We start from the raw sequence: 20,844 nt of genomic DNA on the forward strand, positions 1-20,844 counted from the left end.
AGCATGTATCAAACAATCGTTCAGCTTTCATTTGAGAGGATGGAAATCGAAGGCCCCTGAACAACTATGTTACTAATGTGCGGAATGTATTTATCTTACAGTGAACTGCTTTGATGCCAAGTGGCCTAACTCCAAAATTGAAATTTTCCAGGAGTGAAAGTTGAAGTTCAATATCTCATGAACAATCCATATTTCTTTTATGTTGGGAACCAAAACCATAACTACTGTATGTAGTTCATTGTTTTATAACTTAGTGTTTACAAAAATCCTTTTAAAAAAATACCTATTCATAGAAGTGAATGGTACTTATCTGTACTAGTTCTTGGCATCCAAGCAGTCCATTTATTGTAATACTAGCTTAGTATACTCATTCTTCGCATGGGGGCTGTATTTGGAAGTCAACACCTGTGGAAGTATCACCATTCATTTCAGTGACTGCGAAAACTATGGATTTGACACTAGTATCAATCAATATGGGCTATTTATACATGTCTCGGTATTCCTCACCCGCCGACACCCGGCCCGCATACAGTAGTAGCTGAATTTGCAAGTCATCGCTGATGGAAGTGTCACCATTGATCTCAGCGACCGTGAAAACTATGGATTTGACACTAATGTCGATCAATTTGAATTACTTTTACTACATGTCTCGCTAAACGCCCCCCTGAGACCCCCTGGTTCCAATTTTGACAAAAACGCTTCGCTTTAAACTGGGACCTGGACCAAGGTATCCATGACCAAAATTTGGTAACTCTCGGTCAACTTGTCTGGTTCCCAGGTAGGTCCCAGTAAACGTCCCCCCCGAGACCCCCCTGGTTCGAAATTTAAAAAAACGCTTCGTCTTGATCTGGGACCTGGACCAAGGTACCCATGACCAAATTTTGGGAACTCTCGGTCCACTCGTCTGGTCCCCAGGTCGCACAAAGACAGACAGACAAACACACAAACAAACTCTTTATTTTATTTATATTAGATAAGATATACTATGTAAAATAGTCTCGTATCATAATATGTGATTTACAACAAATGTTACATTATATATTATCCGTAGCTCGTGATATGCTGCAACATATTAAAGCCTCAGAATAGTTGGGCAAGCGAATAATCCAGAAAGTTACGTAACCCTATTGCGTTCATGGGAACGAAAACATAATAATTATAACTATGCTAAATTACTATAGACTACCAACTGCTCATTCAGAGAATTTATGAAGTTCACTTTATCGCAATAGTTTTATACAAACTAGATTTAGACTACGGATAATAGTTTTATACAAACTAGATAATCAATTATTATTATTATTATCATTATATTTGCAGTACAACCAAATACAACGACATTAACTATTAGTTCTAATTAACTGAATTGAGCTGAAAATTAAATCTTGATCTTTAAAGATTAACTATTAATTTTATGCGTTCTGTACCTTTCTGAAGGAATAAAAGCTGAAATTGGTTTCAAGGCTGTTTCTGAGTGAATACTTTCTTCAAAATAATATTAAAAATTATAGAAAGATTTTCGAGACATTCGAGTCGAGTCGAGATTTTTAAGAGCCGTCTCGACTCGACTCGTGTCTCGACTCGAAAATTCGAGTCGAGAAATACGTTTGTCTCGACTCGTCTCGAATTTTACAAAGTGTGTCTCGACTCGAATCTCGACTCGAATTCGAGTCGAGTCGAGTCGAGATTCGAGACATGTCTCGACTCGAGAGCATTCCTATATCTCATGAGTTTTACGCCCTTGCTATGGAGTAAAAATACATCTATATATTGACCAATTCAGATTTTATCTAGTGTGTGAAGAGCTACGTTACTAGAGCGTGGAGGGCTGCTAGACAACCCACAAACCCAGACTTCACGTTTAACCGCTACACCGGAAGGACTGATTATATTAAACACATTTACGAATCCTGTCCTCTGGTGGAAAACGATAACAGAAATATTCGTGACATTATATTATTTTCCGAGTTTTCGAACATCACAATGTGTACTCACAGCATTCACTTACATACACTACCTCCTGGTTTCAAATATATATATATATATATATATATATATATATATATATATATATATATATATATATATATATATATATATGTGTGTGTGTGTGTGTGTGTGTGTTGCCTACGAAATAAACCAATGGAGACTACAGTTTCGGACATTCACTGTTGTACAAACTCTGGAGACATGCTAAAGTTGTTAAGGGGCGATCTTTTGCAAAACAACCTTAGTGTTTTTATGAGCTCATACCAGACCATATGACTGCACACTCTTGAGTAAGAAGCAATGTAATGCTGTATTATTAAATGAATATTGGAACTACATCGCTTTTGTGCTTTCTATTGAATGGTTTTCTTCGCACCATCTTATGTCACATGCCATTCAATTTCAATGGTAGATTCTCGGCCCAATAACTTGACAAATGTGCATACAATACAAACTTACACTTATATGTCAATCTCTATGACATGTATTGGTTTGGAACTTCAACCATCATTTATAACTCAAGCTAAAATTGTAGACCGAAACCAGTTGTACACAGTACAAGCTGAAGTGTACAATGTCCAGCCATGGGTAGATGGCATGTTTGTAGGGCAAACACACTTTAAAAAAAAATCATGTTTACAGTAATAAGAGATTGATTTTCTTAATAGATCGAGTTGGTAAGAAAGTCGCATTTTATCAAATAATTATATCGTTAATAAATCATAGTTATAATTTATAGATTCCGCTGTTTTTAGTGTTAGTTTAGAAGGAAATCAGTGAACGACTCGAGGCTTTAATCTCATGAAATTACATGGTAGGGCACAAACATTTGCCAATTGCTAGCAACTACCATATCTGAAAATTATTCTTAAAGTTAAACAAGTAACAAAGCAGGTATAAGCCAGCATACGAAGAAAATTGATTAACCTAGTTATTTCCTAATTTCAACAGAATATGAAGTAAAAAGAAGTTTGTTCTTAGAGGTTGCTCGTTAGAAGCATTAACTGTTCAGCTAGAAATCATTTCTGAAGTGAAATTTTAATCGTGAGGATTACAACCAGCTTCTCTTATCACTTCTCTGTAAGGGGGAATAGTTTCTCAAATTGGATTTCCCTTCCACCAATTTCCAACAGTCGCTATGGATATTTGCTGTGGATATTTGTCGTTCCAGACACGACTTTTTTTACTTCCACATTTCTTTGTAATACAGTCATTATTTTTCTTTCATCATTCATGATTTAGCAAATAAGTTAAAGACGAATATTGCTGAATAAAAACTAATGACCTGATTAATTTTTAGATGAGTTGTATTCAAAAGACTTCCTCATCTACTTTATACACTCATATATGAAAATTTTGTTTTGACAATATATATAAAGACCGATTTTCTTTATTTCCTTTAGACCTTTATTTGAAAGTCTCATTTTCAGCAAACATCATATATCAGTTCTGAGTAGAAAGTCTACATAAGATAAGTTAGTATTGAATATTATTTAAAAGGACTAAATATACAATTTTGAAACATTCTTTGACGGTTTACAAAAATAAGGTTGTTCTATAATAATAATAATAATAATAATAATAATAATAATAATAATAATAATAATAATAATAATAATAATAATAATAATAATAATAATAACTATTATTATTATTATTATTATTATTATTATTATTATTATTATTATTATTTAAGTTTCCTCTTGGACCTTGGTTCGATCCCACCTCGCGAAAGAGTGAGCTTTGTGGTGGACAAACAACGTGTGCGTGGTTTTATCGGGGTTCTCTCGTTTCCTCCCACTTTATTCATTCCACCATTTCTCATCATGACCGTCTTCTTTAGACTAACCGCTTTAAACGTGCGATGTGAAACTTTAAAGATTTCATTTTTTAAACTTCCCTTTGAGTAAACAACACTCTTGATGTGACATGTATAGATGAAATTTGATACATTACAGCAATCAGTGAATTACATCTTGGAAAACTACTTACGACTTGTTTATCGGTATTTAAATGTATGTAATATATTCTACATTTTGTTAACTCTCATTAAGTAAAATTATTTTTCATAGTTAAGAAATGGTTCGAGGATTACTTCCTCGGTTCGAAGAATTTCCTTTCCTAATGTTTAATATGCCATGGTGGGAAATTCTTGAGAGATTTAACTTGACAGAAAATTAATTTGAATTATAATTAATTTGGATTCATTTATCCGAATATTTCGCAATTATTGACGGAATGCAAGGCTATGTGTAATGTTTGCAATCCGTTAAATGTATTTTACATATTTAACTAACGGTTTTATCAGATTTGTCCATCAATATGAGCAATCTCGTAATAAGAGATATTTATGATACTGTCCAATATCAACAAGACACTAAAGAACATTTAAAGAATACTCTAATTTTAATTAGTGGTAATGAAACCAACGATTTTCGTTTGAGTTATTATGAATAAAGCAAACAATATAAACCGTATAATCTGAGAAGATTTTAACTGAGATATAAGAGATGGGTTTGCTACAACGTGAAAACTCTGGGATATTTTGATTTAATACCTTATATTTCATGGCTATATTTGGACAGGTATTACAAATGGTGAAGACATATTGCCGCTTTAGTTGTCTAACGTTCAAGAAATATAGACTGCTTTTATTGCTTGTTAAATTTACTTGACAATTAGAAGACTCCCATGGGCTACATTTGTTAAGAGATCAACGGAATAGGTAAAAAAAAAAAAAAAATGTATGTTTTGAACCAAATCTAAGCAAATGTATCTAATTGCAGATTTATTTCATGTATTAACGATGGACACTACAGAACTCACCGAAGTAAATAAAACAAGCAATATAAACATACCTTAAGGCACTTGTAAGTACTATACACCTCGAAGGATTTATCGAGATAATGCACTTTTTCTCTTTACTTCATAGTCGTATCAAAGAAGACAAGTGCTTATGGATACATATATACAGGTGGGATCTTATATGGTTTGGGTAGCGCGTTAAGTTATAAGTCCACGTCTCATATATCCTCGATGCTGAAAGGGATGCTAAAACTTTTGTTTTCCAAACCCCCATTTTAAAAAATGATTGCAATTGCCAGATCTTCGAAACATATAACGTGTAAACTTGAAATGGTGCACATAATGATGCATTTGGAAAGGAATATACCAGGACTCGAACGGAAGGATTCAAATGGAAACATATCAATATGTATATTTGGAGTATATAACATACATTCCTACAACAAGATGAGCAGGACACCGTAATGGAAAGTGAGTATAAACAACCACCACTGTAAAAGTGTAGGCCTAGTTTTAAGAATGTTTCCCTAACAATACCACATTTGTGAAGATTTATGGCGACTGCTATAATCATGACTTCAACTCATATAGTCACGTCCACTGATGAGACAACATAAAAGTATTAAAAGCAAACAATTTTAAATTAATTTTGAATTGCGTCTATAAGAAAGCGACAAGGTTCAAGCTTCAAGGCAGCAGACAGTTACAAGTATGAAATATAAAATATCACGTAAGATTGTTAATCCGTCCACTATTGGCAAATGCAAATATGTGCACATTAAGTGTTTCCAAAAATTCTGAGGGACGACCAAAGGCAAAAGTGTGTACTTGTCTGCGAAGATCGTTTGCAGCTCGTTCGAACAAACCCTGAGTTCTTCTTCTTTTTCTTCTTTTTGTTTAACGATCTGATAACCGGTGAAAAAAACGTGGGCGTTTGATGACGACCCAGAGATGGAACGCCAAAGTGATGAATGACACACATCATCCTCTAGCCAAAATAAAGCTTGAATGAGCATTGTCAATGTCAAAATCATGGTCATTGTCTTATTTGACGCCAAGGGTGTAGTCCACTACAAATTTGTGCTTAAAGAACCGATTGTCACGGATGTTTTGTACGTGGAAATGCTAAAAAGATTGAAGAGAAGGATAAGGCAAATGAGGCCAGATATTGCTGCCAATTGGAAGCTGCATCATGACCATGCATCAGGCAATACCTACGGAATGGCAACGCAATACTTCCGCAGCCTCGCTACAGTCCTAATTTGACCCCAGTGAACTTTCTCCTGTTCTCCGAATGAAGACAGCCCTCAAAAGAAGACACCACCATGGAACCGTAGCAGAAGTCAAAGCGGCTTCGATGCGCTGCTTGAAGGACATTCTGGAAAAATAATTTCCAGGCCTCCTTCCAAGCGTGGATAACTCGTTGGCACCAGCGTCGACGCTCATGGTTCCTATATTGAAGCAGTTTAATGGTTTGCAGTAGTGTAATGATTGCATGATATTCAATGCATCCCCCTCCCGAATGTGGTTTCATTACTTTTATACAAGGTCCGTACATCAGTTAGAAAATAAAGAAGGAGAGGCATGTTTGCGTTTTGTTTGTCGTAAGATTCGGAACGACACTTAGACATACACAATATGTTTAGATTCAAAGATCGATTAAATTTAATAAAATCGAAAATCTTGCCAGGAAGTGCACTAAATCCTTTCCTACAAAAAATACTCCTAACCTAAGCACCGTTCAAGTACGAAATATTTTATTCATATTTAACAGTAATCACCTTTCCGAAAGAGCACTCCATCACACAGAAAGCGAGATAGATGGTGCAAAGGTTGGAGTAAGCAAGCGAGGGTTCTTTGTGTAAGCGTTAAACTCCTCTGAAAGGCGAGAGAAGAAAAATCGTGATATTCACTTCCTCATCATCCAAACGACAAGCGTTGGCTTCATGGAGCACGGATGCAAATGCGTTAGGGAAGAGTTGCTTCACAAAGACCAATTTCATGCTTAGGAACTCTGGGTAATATGAACTGGTGGAAAAGGGCGGGAACGCACTAGTTTTGCTGAAAATTTGCAAGTTCCGGTGCCAAGAATTAAGACACTTAAACATCTTATTTCTTCTTGCACATTTAACATTTTTACAACATAGTTTCTAAATTATAAGAAAGGGATAAGCTTTACCAAGCTACAACAACAATATGTATATTTAATTTTATCAATGTATGTTTCGTATTCAATAAAGCATTTGCGTAGCAATTCAGAAATTTTCTATAGTATTTTCAGCAGCAAAGAAAATAATATTTATTTGATATTGATGAAGCAGAAGTTATACTAAATTGTAAATATGTAGTTACATAATAATAATGATAATAATAATAATAATAATAATAATAATAATAATAATAATAATAATAATAATAATAATAATAATAATAATAATAATAATAATAATAATAATACATTATTCGGACCTTTTAAAGTTCTTAATTAAACATTGGTCGATTTACAATATTTTTGATTAAAAGAAAACATTAGGGTGTAATTAGAAATAATATGTCTTGGCTAATACTCCGAAATAATTAGGTCTGTCATTTCTAAGCCTGTATCTAAAGCTTGAATGAACTGCGAAGATAGGCGAGAAAGAATTGAGCTACTGGAAACGTTCAATTTTTATAGTTGTGATCCAGCTTCTGATTAAAAAAGAAAAAAATCTGGGTTCTTATATCTCGATATGCGGTATATCATATTCAGGTACTTTTCTTACAGGTATAGTAAATATCTGTGAACTACGTATATAAGCAGTGAATATGCAATGAACCTAATATACAGTGAACATAACGTGTATTGCCGATTGTACGAATAGTCTCCAGTAATATGATGTGTATTCGTCAGTGAACTAGTTTGTGTTGTTGAGAATGCAGTAGGTATCTAAAATGAAAACGTTGAAATTTCGATGGGATACCTCTTGTGAACTTACAAGGAACGAAAATGAACTTATCGTCCGGACATCCGAATCAAACCTAGTCCATTTGATAAACATAACAGAGATATGTTCATGCACAAAAAAAGTACAATGGACAATGGAGTAAGTTCCTGGGGCCCATTAACCATGTTAGTATAAATAAAATCGTAGACGAGCAGTTAAATAGCTATTGTACCAACCCTGTTCATTGTAGAGTCATGGTGTATAGTTCATTCTCTTCAGCATGAAACAAGCTTTTCAGAGATGCTATGTATCGGGGTCCATAATGCACTTAAACAGGGAAAATACACGGAATGTCGGGAAAATTCCCTCTAGAAATCCCTCCCACCAAATATGGACCTCTCTGAAGTAGCCCCAGGTAGAAGCACATAACCCAAATGTATCTTGAAAATACTATAATGAACTAGCAGCGTTCACCCCGCTTCGCTGGGGTCACCCCGGAACGCAATAAACTTTGTTACTTAGATAATTTTTACTTTTTCGCTTTCAAGTGATATGATAAAAACCATAGAAGATTGCAGTAAATGTTAACATTATATCGCCTGTCATTTATGTTAACCCGCCGAGTGACACGGTCATGTGGGTTGCATATAAATACGGTTAGATTTAGCTATGATGAGCTAACAAAGGATTTCTACGTTATGGACACTTGAATGGTCAATTATCTCAAGACACTGGTAATTGAAAATTAAAGTGATATGATAAAAACCATCTAGGGTCCAAATCTTAATAACCCCCCAAAAATGAAAGAAATTGGTTCAGCCGTATTAGCATGATGAGCTAACAAAGGATTTGTACGTTCTCTTTTATATATATAGATAAGGAACGAATGTACCAAGTTTTGTATTGATAGACAGAATCGATGTGAGATGAAAGCGTGTATTGGTATGCAAGCTGGATAATTTTATCACACAACAATATACACAATATATATTTTTTGACCGACCACAACGGTAACGGACATTGATAGGATAATAAAAAAGCCGGTGAAAACGAAAATAGCCGTTTCATAACCCCTAAATTGTATAGCATCTCTATAATGCTTTAAACAAGGCTTACAGTGTTATAATGTAATAACTTTTACTGACCAACAATCAGAAGTTTCAACTTCATACTGTTCCAATTACAGTCAGTTCCACAGAACACTGTATATGGAATAAAACACAATAAACTATTACACAATACACTTTTATTTATAGTGTATGTACTTGGTTGAAATAAAAACTGAAAAAATATAATTAAGCCTACGATACTACATGAAATACAATACTCCATTATATTATTGTTGTATGTACGATGTTTATTATTGTTGTGGAACAACGAACGAGGCTGATAACAAAAATATTTGATTTCTCGAAGAAGTGCAGTTAATCTTATGAACAGTTATGAGACAGTCCACTGTATGATTTTTTTTTTCAGACTTTCTGTTCTCGAACTATCTTTTACCAAAGTTGGGGTTTGGATTTCATCAAAATCTCATAAATTACTCATTTGTTTTTAGAGCATGAATGAGGAAAAAAATATTAATTTGGTATATGGAAGAATACCTAAAAAATGATCGAAAAACAGCAATGAAGAAGGTGAGAAGACACTACAAGTGACGGAGGTATACGGTTTCGCTTTCCTGCATACATTTCCTAAAGATGACATTTCAAATTTTGGATTTAACATTATTTGGAGGAGAGAGGACCTATGGGACAAATGATTGCAAAGTAACACCAGCTGGTAATCTAACGGAGCAACACTGCCACATGACAGTTCACATCTACATCAGGGAAGAAATAGGAAGGAGGCATATAAAGGTTCCTGTACGAACAAAATACTGGAAATTGGATGGGATAAAACATTCGAAAGGAATTGATTACATTGTAAAGACTGCATATAGAAAAGAAATGTACAAGTGGACGAGGAGTGCAAAAGAGTATCAATAGCACTCTAGGGAGGAGCAAGAAACGTTTTGCGGTAAACAAAAGTGAGATGCCTCATTGATAACGACATGGTAGTGGAATGGATGGGTCCAAGCAGCTGTGAGTCAGAAAATAAATGAAAATACAGCAAATAGCAGAACTCAGGAAAGCAGAAGAATTGAAGGATTGGAATAAAACAAAGAAAAACGCCAAGAAGGCAGCCAGTACAGCAAAAGATAAGGCTCATGATGAGGTTTGTAACAAACTGGAAGCAAGAGAGTAATAAAACATGATTTAGAAGGTTCGAAAAGTAATCCAGAGGCAAAGAGAGATATTTCGCATGCGTGTCGGGTTAAGCGTGAAAATTACAATGTATGGACAAGCGAATAAAATACAAAGAGTCGGTGGAAGGAGTATCTCCAGAAACTCCTCAATGAAGAAAACGCGATGGAAGGTTGTAAAAATTTGCCCATTAGTTAGAAACATCTTTGGCCTGAGACCATGAAAATGCAATGAAAAAGATGGTGATAAAACCTCGGGACTGGATAGTATCCGTATCAAAACCAGGAAACCATTAGGTAAAGAAGGGCCCAGTCGCTTACTCGACTTTTTAATACGATAATGAAATCTGGAAAAATGCGAAAAGAATGGAGAAGCTGTTCGTCGTACATGTGCTTAAATGTAAAGAAGACATACAAAAATGTGACAACTATACGGGAATAAAACTCATAAGAATACAGTGAAGCTGTGGGAAAGAGTGATAGAAGCAAGATTTAGGGAAAAGACAAACACAAAAGAAAAAAAAATAGTTTAATGCCTGGGCAGTTGAAAACGGATGCAATATTTGCACTTTGGATGCTAATGGAAAATATAGAGAATAACAGGACCTTTATGTGGTATTCATCGACCTAGAGAAAGCGTACGATAGAGTATCACAGAATCTAATTTGGCTAGTAATGAGAAAAGAAAAGTGTTTCCAAACGCATACATCTGTTCAATTCAAGAACGTGTATAACGAATGTAGAACACGAGTGAAGAGCGCGTGTGAAATGACAGAACGGTTCATAGTTAAATTGAGACTTCATTCAGGAATATAGTCTTAACTCATGTCTTTCTGCAGTTGTAATAGACGAGATTACAGAGGATATCAAAGACTTAGTACCTTAGAATATGTCATTTGTGGGCGACATCGTGTTAGTGAGGGAGACCGAGGCAGTACTGCAAGATAAATTAGATACATGGAGAGGAACATTGCAAAGCGAAGAGCCTAGATATAGTAAAGCCAAGACAACATATTGAGGTTCAGCAAAAATGAAATCGGAAATGCTACTGGATAAAGAATAAGAGGCGGTAATGACGTAGAAATGCAAGTACTTGGAATTAAAACTATAGGAAAATGCAGTGATAGAGGAATATGTAAACTACAGAATTAGTAGCGGTTGAACAAAATGGCAGAAGTGGCAGGAGTACTGTGTGACCCTAGGGTGTCAGTACGTCTGAAAGGAAAAGTTTGCAAAGCAGTAATGAGACCTACCATATTATATTGAGCGGAATGCTGAACGACAAAGAAGATAGAGGAACAAAAATTGTGTGTTTCCAAAATCAAGATGTTGCAGTGAATGTGTGTAGTGATGCGGAAGAACAAAATCAGTCATTAAATGTTCCGGTGAACAGTAAAGGTGAGGCCAGTCGCTGAATCGGAAACACGCGCGAGGACAATAAAATAAGTTGATCGATTGTGTGATGAAATATACGATGCAGTGTAGTATCTGAGTGGATATGACACAAGATAACTGGGAAAATGTTTTAGAATAACAATAAGAACAATTTTCTTAAGCGATATCACATCACAGTATACTACACACAATAAGAAAGGCAATGCAAATAAATAAATTTAAAAAAAAAATAATCAAATATACGATGTTCCTGTGATCATATTTTACCACCGGAATGTGAAAGAAAGTATGTTCTACATGATATAACGGTTTTCTTGTAGACTCATATAATTTAACAAAGAACGGACATGAACCTGTCATTTGGACATCCGAAACTAACTTGTCATTCGGACATCCGAAACAAACCTAGTCCGTTCGATAAACATAATAAAGGTATGTTCATGCGCAACACATTAGGTGCCATAGACAATGGAATATCAGAGAACAGCATAACAAATATTAATGTTGACTGTACTTAAGACTTACAATTAAACATCCTGTAAATGAAGCCTGACAGAAAGTCAGATGATATTTATTTCTACTAAAATGTCTCCAAGGATATATTTTGTATTGGCTTGTCTGAATCCTCCCTTTTCAGCAACGACTCTATGACAAACTGATGTGTGTCTAAACTTTAACACCGATGTGTATCTACAATTTGGAGCAGGATTCGAACCATATGAACACAAACTGATAATTGAATTCTGATGACTCACTTCAAGAAAGACGGAAACATTTATCATAGCCAAGAGCAAGCTCTGGTATGTATATATACGTTTACTCTCCATAAATACAAATATAAATTTCTTTTAATTTGAACCTTGTGTTGAAATGCAAGGTTGTGGCACGTTAAACTGAAAGATTTCACTTTTTTTGAAATGCAAGAACGTGTTTACAAAGGAGAGTATGGGGAAGTTAGTAGAAAATCACATGTACTATATGTACATATATAAGTAAAGATTGCTCACAAAATTTCTCAGTTTGAATAGCGTTTCATCAGACAATTTGTGCTTTGTACTATCACTATGACAGCACTTCCTGTTAAAAGCTTCAGAAATAAGAACCAATTTCTAACTTGATGTGCAATTGTTTCAACTTTTTAATTTGTTTCTGTAATAGGAAGAGTCGGTTTGACCAACGGAGTGTGCAATTGTGCTTTTACGTTGAAGCAGTAACTTATTTCCTGCTGTGTCGTTTTTGGGCAAAATTCTCCAAGTTAATATCTTCTAGAATATAGGTTACGGTACCAAGGGACAAGACAAATGTGCCCAGCTGCCTGGAAAAAGGGACGCGTGGTCTTTTTTTGTTTTCCACGGTTTTCTTCTTCGCCATTGGCTGAATGAAGTTTCACCATCTTTCAACACATATTTTCACTCACTCATTCTTTTCTAGTTTTTCAAAGCCCTTACATTTCATCTCTCCGTGTCTTCCCATTTATTTTCATCATTTTTCCATGTACGTGACTAATGCGATGTCGTTTCTTCGAAAGAGATGTGAATATTATTGATACCACACCACTTTTCGTATCCTCTGGAGAGCGTGGAAAATCTGTACGATGCGTCAAATATACAGTATTGTACCAAAAGTTACGGCTACTTATATATCATCTTAACTTATTGTCCTGTTACGAGTTAGTAGATTGTATTAACAATTGTCATATATGTATGAATTGCCTTTGTTTACGATTTCTATTGAAAGTTTATCAAACTTTCAACCTACGCTACAAGTACTAGGTCTTTGAAAGAGAAGTGGGAAAACAGAAGTTTTTGAACTTCGTTATACGAATAGTCTGGCAAAAGGTAGACAATTTCTTTCTTAGGTCAAAATGCATTATGTAGGAACATTGTACAAATTTATGTTCATTTTGCTCTCATATACAAATGATTTAAGTATATAATCTGTACAAATAATACGGTGCGCACCTTCGTGTATCGTGGATAACTTTAGCACATATGATTTCCGATAGTCATAAGAGTTTTCGTTTTGGTCAGCATTTCGAAGCAATTGTGAAATTATTTGAAATAAGAATTGTAACATTGTCCCAAATAATGCTGTATGGCACATTTCAGGGAAACCGAGTAAAACAAAAAAAAAAAAATGTAGTATGCTTGCATATACAGCAATCCTCCTTGCTGAGATTTCCAGTATACCGGTGTCATATCTTCGGCAATAGAGACACAAGCCCTACAGCGTATTATTTATTTATCATTATTAAGCGTTCTGCCTAAGGCAATTTGTTCGCAATATGTGTCCGATCCACTTGACCTTCTTACGAAAATGCTGACTAAAAACATCCTGTCTGTTTTAAGGATCTCCTATCCGTTTTTAAACATCTTCGTTTGCTACTTTCTCTGTCCATATTATCTTCTCCTTCTTCCTCCAACGGTCATATTATGTAGAGCAGGCATGTGCAAGTTGAAACAGGGGTGGGCCAATTACAAAGGATTTACTAATGTCGAGGGCCGTACGAGATAATGTATAACATTTTTACAAGACTCGAATAGTTACATGTAGTGGAGAAACTTGTTCATCGTACAGGAACAGGAAAACTGCTATAACGATAACACAAATATTTACTTACTAAAGAATTTTGAGAAATCTATTTACTTACCAGTTTATTGGGAAACTTGATCCTTCATATTTTGAACTAGTCTCAATATCCGGTGGTAAATTGGATGTCCCAACGCGAATGGTATTTTAAAGAGGGACATCAGTTATCCAGGAAGAAAATTCAATTCAGCTTAAGAAATTACGTAAGGTAATACATTTCCAATAACAGATGAGGCGGGCCGGATAAAAGGGTCCTGTGGGTTGCAACTGGTCGGAGGGCCGGTTGTTGCACATGGCTGCTGTAGTTAATGATACCACTGCTAAATCAGTAAATTTCTAAATGCGTCATACAGTGTTTCTTGGGGAATGCTTCGATTACGTGATTTTGGTTTACATGACACGTTGTTTGGCCAGTCTTCATGGATCAAACGTTGCTCACTGCTAGTTTAATTGATTTTTCTGAGAAGATTCCATGGAACCAATCCTTTTCCGATAAGCTACCAAAATATACACGGGAGTAATGTGGGTTGCATAATCAATCAGGAGTTGCATTTTCTCTATGAACACAAAATAATAAGCAGTTTAGGAGTCGATACGTGTTCGTCTGATTTTCCATACAATAAGCACATAATATTTTTGCTTTTACTTCCTAGGCATTGAAACAACAGAAAAGCATATTATTTACTGAAATGTTCCAGAGTTCGAGATACTTTCCATTTTCATAAGTTATGGATGAAAGACTATGAATATTCGGCAAAACTTAATCTAAATTTTCCGTGTTTGGAGTAAATTATTAAATATATTCTTTATAGTGTTTTTCTTCAACTTTACTATAACATACCAGAAACGATCAAGTAATTAAAGTTGGAAAGCAAGCAAATAATCCTTCTCCGATATGTTACCGAAATATACACGGAAGTATTGTGGGTTGCATAATCAATCAGGAGTTGCATTTTCTCTATGAACACAAAATAATAAGCACTTTAGGAGTCAATACGTGATCGTCTGATTTTCCATATAACAAGCACATAACATTTTCCCCCCTTTTACTTCCTAGTCATTCAAACAACAGAAGAGCATATTATTTTCTGAAATGTTCCAGAGTTCAGGATACTTTCCATTTTCAAAACTTATGGAAATCTACTGCTGGATGAATCTTACTCTAGCTACCTAAACGTATCTACCACTCACTTAAACTCTATCTCACAAAACCCAATCTATTTCCGTGCTTTCGGAAACAATTCAAGTTCATCCTTAGCCGATCTTACTTTCAGAACACTCTTCACTACTGTTCACTAAAGTTCTCCAGGCTAGGGAGTCTCAATTTGTTCTGTCTATTGGGGTAAGTGATCTCAGTTTTATGAACAATTCTGACTGCTCAACGAACTTAACGTGTTAAACGCATACACCATCTTTGTTTTTTAGTAATTGCTTTGTATGAGGAATTATTTATTTTCGGTTTTCTTCCAAATGAAAGGTAATTTTAATATCTAATTAGTTTGATTGTACCAATTGTTGTTCAAAATTATTGCAACCGGCCAATTATAAATGTTCCATTCTTATTGTACTTTGATTTTAAATTTAATATTGTTTGTCAAAGGGAAGGTAAACAAAAATTGAAAAAGAAGATTACTACACATAATTTTATGTTAGAAAATCCATTGCAAAATATTAAGAATTATTATACAATCTCGTCTGTGAATTCTATTCATGTACTGAAACAGTTTAATTTACATAATGAACTTCCTCATTATGTAAATCCAGCATTGTCAATTTTTCATCGTCTGACCAAATTCCAATTTGTACATGAACCCGAAAGTTTTGGTCTACTTTTTGCGCGCGTGATTCTACGTCATAGCCAAGGACACTTTAGATAGCAACCTCAGCAAAAGTAATAGTATGAAACCTTAAGACACTTCCGGGATGGCAGGGTATGTATCTGAATTTTATATTGAACGTTGTCTCTATATTGCTCTGAAACTAGAATTATCTTGACTTCAAGCTTTGAACATTTCGCCAATGACTTTATCCCTAAAGGTTCGGAAGAGTGACAGTTCACATCAAATAGCAGCCATCTCTGTGGACTTCAACTAAGATGTTATGTAAGTACTTGTACTGAAATTGTGTTTTATGTGCCCGAGTTACAGAACATTCGCATCAGTTAGAAATCTTCAGGTATGTGCTTAATTGAGATCTGTCAACTGCCATGCATGCTACAACACATAAACAATTCACATACGTCATATAATAACAACTTACTAGAATTATTAAACAAATTACACTTTGAAGTTTCTACCGTATTATCTATGTCTAGAAATATTAAGTTTTTAATTCATGTTATAAAACTTTATTTTAAGTATAATAGTATATAGTTTGGTTATGTTTAGGTTTAAAATTGAAGCTCTCGCAACACATCCCCAAGTAAGATTTCATGGATAAACCTTAAGCAGAGTAACGTTATTTAAATGACCTTCATCTTATGAAAACTAAATGCTGTTGCATATAATCTCCATATGTAATAATCAAATTTAAGTGATATTAAATGTGCATACAATGCAGATTAATTTTGAAGAAAACAAGGGACACATAACTATAGTTGCAGAATAAATCGGTACAATAAGAAAAAAAGTGTCCCTAATTATATGCAATTTAGATCAATTATTATGGCAATTATTGCTTTAATTACTACTGGTACTTCATTAGAAATACTGTTTTATCCCATATGATAGATAGACTCGTCATTTAAATTGTCGTTGACAAGGGGAAAAGATAGGAAACGTAAAGTATATTTAATATTACTCTAATGGAATACAGCACACAATTCTTATTAATATAAATTAAATAGTAATAATTTTTGAAATGTTACCTCATAAAACGGTGTAGACATTCGATCTAAAAATTGTTTTGTAAATACCGCTGTCTCCACACCACACTCGTCTTCAATCACTTCTTCTGAGCATCGAATATATCTTTGAAAGGAACTGAAAAAAAAATGCAAAGCAACAATAGATTGAGAACAAAAGTATTTAAGGAGTAAAAATATACTAAAGTGGTACATTTTAGATTAACGTCCCACATTTATATCCTTTAGGCTAAACGAGACCGGGAGATAACTATAGTTTGCTTTTAAAAGTTTCTCATAAATTTAAAGAAACTTATGAGAAAATATGAGAAACTTATGAGAAACTTATGAGAAGGCCATAAGAAAATCATAAAAATAAGCAAAACGGTTATTATAAATCTAGGTTAAATGAATCTGTGTGCAATCTTAGAGTTGCAAATTCTGCTCGAAACGTCAGAAAATATATTTGGAAGGAATGCAACTCGAAAATAAAGACATAGAACTAAAATAATTTCGACTAAAAGTATGTACAACACCCATGCTCCAGGCCTCGCAGTATTTGCACAAATAATTTTAGATAGTATCGCATATTAGAAAGATTCCTAGCACTATTTCAATTTACTTCTACAAATTTCTTGTGCACACATTATTGACTTTCAGAATTGGGCATTTAGATATTGATTAATAACGGTCTATATTTAAAATAATAAAACCATAATGGTCGGTTTTGATCAAGAAATCAAACTTCCAATCTCTCTTGAAAAAGCCGTGCTTTTATAATCATGAGCAGAGCAATTTAGTATTTTGATCTGAAATAAAGATTCCTGAAGTCACATTTGTTTGGTTTTCTCCCATTCAGAGACAAAAATAGTAATGTTTAAAGATAAACAAGTGGCTAACAGTTTTAATATATAGATGTTAGCTTTAAAAAGAAAAAAAACTGCTAAATTGATTTTGTTAAAATCTCATTTATATATTCACTGAAGTCTGAGAATAGCAAAACAGCAATTTATAATTACACTTCGACTAACATAATGTATGAAATGACTAAATTGTGGAGGAAGATAGGAGAGTCTGCTAAAACGGGATAATACCTCATTCGTAAACGAGTCCTTCTATTTGGTGTCTGGTTGCATAAGTAACGTTGGAATGTAACAGTCGCCATTGTGCAGTAAATATTGATGCAGAAAAGAAGTACGTGTGGCATTGAAACCCGAACATTTAAAAAATAGATGTATCGTTAAATTGTTTTGAGTTGGAACAAGTAAAGAAGTTGTGGAAAGCATTTAGATTATTGGAAGGTGAGTGAGTGCTTATAGTAAATCAATGTTTTAGCTATAATTTCAAATAATATACGTTTTGTCAGCTTGCTTACTTTTTGGTAAGTGCTATATTGTCTAAATCATTACAGAGTCGGACAAAACAGGATACCGTTCGGTATGGTAAAACGAGATAGTATATCGATTTACCCGATCACTTCGAGATAATAATTGACTTGCCTTATGTACTTAATATAACAATAAGTAAACCAGTTACAAATATTACAGTATTAACAACTGTATAAAGTGCTATTATAAAGCATGACCAGCCAATAACCATCCTTCGTAATGCTCTGCGGCCTACGGATAAACAACAATAACCAAACAAAAGAGTAGGGAGTCTAATATTATTGAAGTAGCTCTATGTGTTTATCCGTACTATAAATCTATTTTTTTCTTTAACTTCCAGGAATAGTTTGAGATGGAAAGGTACAGACGAAAACCCAATCGGCAATCCTGAAGCCAAGAAAACACGCAAAATGCTGCAAAATAATTCATTGAAGGAAAGGTGGGTTGTCTAAAAGCTTCCAAGGAGTATGAAGTGTCTTGTTCTACGTTCTTAGCAAGAGTGTCTAAAGCAAAAAGAGGCCCAATCCAACGACAAAGCTTAATGTTAAACGTGATACAGTTAAGCATTCACATAGATCTAGTAAAACAAAAGAGAAGAACACTAAAGGTAGTGAAGACAGACGATTTAGATACATCCAGCAGTTCAGAAGATTTGGATAATGATGCAGCCTGCATGTATAGTAACGACTTGCACTCAAATTGTAAATCTAGTGAAGGATGGATCAAGTGCCTGTAATGTCAGCTATGGGCATATAAAACTTGTTCTGGATTAGAACCAAAGGACTGTGATGGCGATTTTTGTAAATAATATAAAGAAATCTCATCAAGACAACGGTAGTTCGGTTTGTAATAGAATTTCTTTCAGTTTATGTTATTTTCCATGGTGTCTTTGGACTTATTTTCATATATATATTCTTAAACGATAAAGCTTATAATAATATATAAAACATATAGTCTTAAACGTATACTCTTATAATAATATTGCAGCAAACTAATGATATATCATACACACTATTCAATATCTCATGTAATTTTTATTACTATCCTGTTTTATCCTGCCAGTATGCCAAAACGGCATACTTTGACCTCAATGACAAACATATTTATATCATGTAGAAAATATACTTTGTCCACTACGCCAAATTGACAAACTGAAGTAGACATATCTGTCGAGAATTCGGCTAAGTTTCAATGCAACGAGTTATTTCTGAAGTGAGATATCTCAGATCATGCACTAAGTATCCCGTTTTGACCAACTTTCTCCTGTGTAAAAAGTCTAATAATTATTGTTCCTTATTAAGTTATTTTGATTGTCTAGTGATTTTCATGAAACGAGATGACCTTACTCTTTCTGGATACAACATGTTCAAAAGGTTACGCGATAATACAAGAATATCACGAATTGCTTTTGTTTTGCTATAGGCACTAAATAACTAAACAATCATGAGCTATATGTTGCAACAGCGTACATTCATTGTAAAAACAGTACATCCACACTAGCAGTTATGTTTTGACCCAGACAGTCTACACAAAGAAATACGGAACAAATGCTCCAAAAACTCCTCCATTAAGCGACTGTACGGCAAGTTTCAGGAGGCAGGTAGTGTGGTAGAAGCGGTCGACCACGGCTGTTAACAGAAAAACAATTGATCCATCAGAAAATCAATGACAATGGCTACACATTTCATTATGACGTTGTCAGCTGAGAAGTAGGAACGCACATGGTTTCAACAGGACAATGCCACAGCCCACACAGATGCGAACACAATACGTTACTTGGAAGAATATCTTGCAGGACGACAGATTTAAAACGGGTTATGACCACTGAGATATTCAGATGTATCATGTGTAGACTTATTTTTGTGTACCTTAAGGACTGCGTCAGTATTACTCATCTGCACACTATTCCGGAATTGAAGACAATATTCATTGTAGGATTTCCAGCAACATGATTCGTCGTGTCTACTTGTATGAGGAAAAAACGACAATCATTCGCAGCATTTAATTGAAGAAAATGTAAAAAATAAAAGAAAGAAAGAAAGAAAGAAGAAAGAAAGAATAATAGTAATAATAATAAGAAATGTTTTACCACAAGATTGCATAAGTTTTTGAAAGTTAGTGTTATGAAAGCGGTTTAGGTGCATCCCCACTTTCCCAGAACTTACGAAGTCCGCAGAAAAAAATGAGCATGTAAGTTTATTGTGAAAAGACGAAGTCTCTTGCTCCAAAATAAGTGTGCAGGGGAGGACGCCGAGGTTTCTTCTCGCCTAACTCGTGACACAGACGTTATGTTGATTCCCTGGGCTGTTAGGAGTAGCTTCAAAATAAACTTACATGCTCATGTTGCAGGGTGTTTGCTGCGGACTATACAAACAATTTTGGGAGTTTGGTTCATTCCAGAACTCCAGTGAATGCGAACTAATATTTAAGAAGTTTCCTGAATTAGAAGCCAAATGGTTGAATATGTCCCGGAAGTTCTGCGCCATCAGCGCACTGACTCCAATGAGGTAAAACTTTGGGAGGATAGGAGGCGCCACCAGTGAAGTTGAGTTGATTTTAGTTTAGCGTCCCTTTCAGCAGCGAGGCTATATGAGACGTGGACCTACTGATTAACGTGGAATCCGAACCACATGAGCTCCCGCCGGAAATCGAAGCGCCACCAGTGAA

General features: G+C 34.7%; 1 protein-coding gene across 1 annotated transcript in view; it reads right to left on the reverse strand.

Annotated features, from left to right (window-relative positions):
- LOC145688171 (uncharacterized) overlaps positions 1-20,844 on the reverse strand; it is a 779,558-nt gene that overhangs the window by 17,931 nt on the left and 740,783 nt on the right. Inside the window, exon 5 of the mRNA XM_081762011.1 lies at positions 16,814-16,928. Within this exon, the coding sequence (XP_081618137.1) occupies positions 16,814-16,928 (115 nt within the window). The remainder of the gene's footprint in view (positions 1-16,813; positions 16,929-20,844) is intronic.

This window comes from Thermobia domestica, chromosome 6 (genome assembly GCF_964235325.1).
Source record: "Thermobia domestica chromosome 6, izTheDome1.hap1.1, whole genome shotgun sequence".
Lineage (NCBI taxonomy): Eukaryota > Metazoa > Arthropoda > Insecta > Zygentoma > Lepismatidae > Thermobia > Thermobia domestica.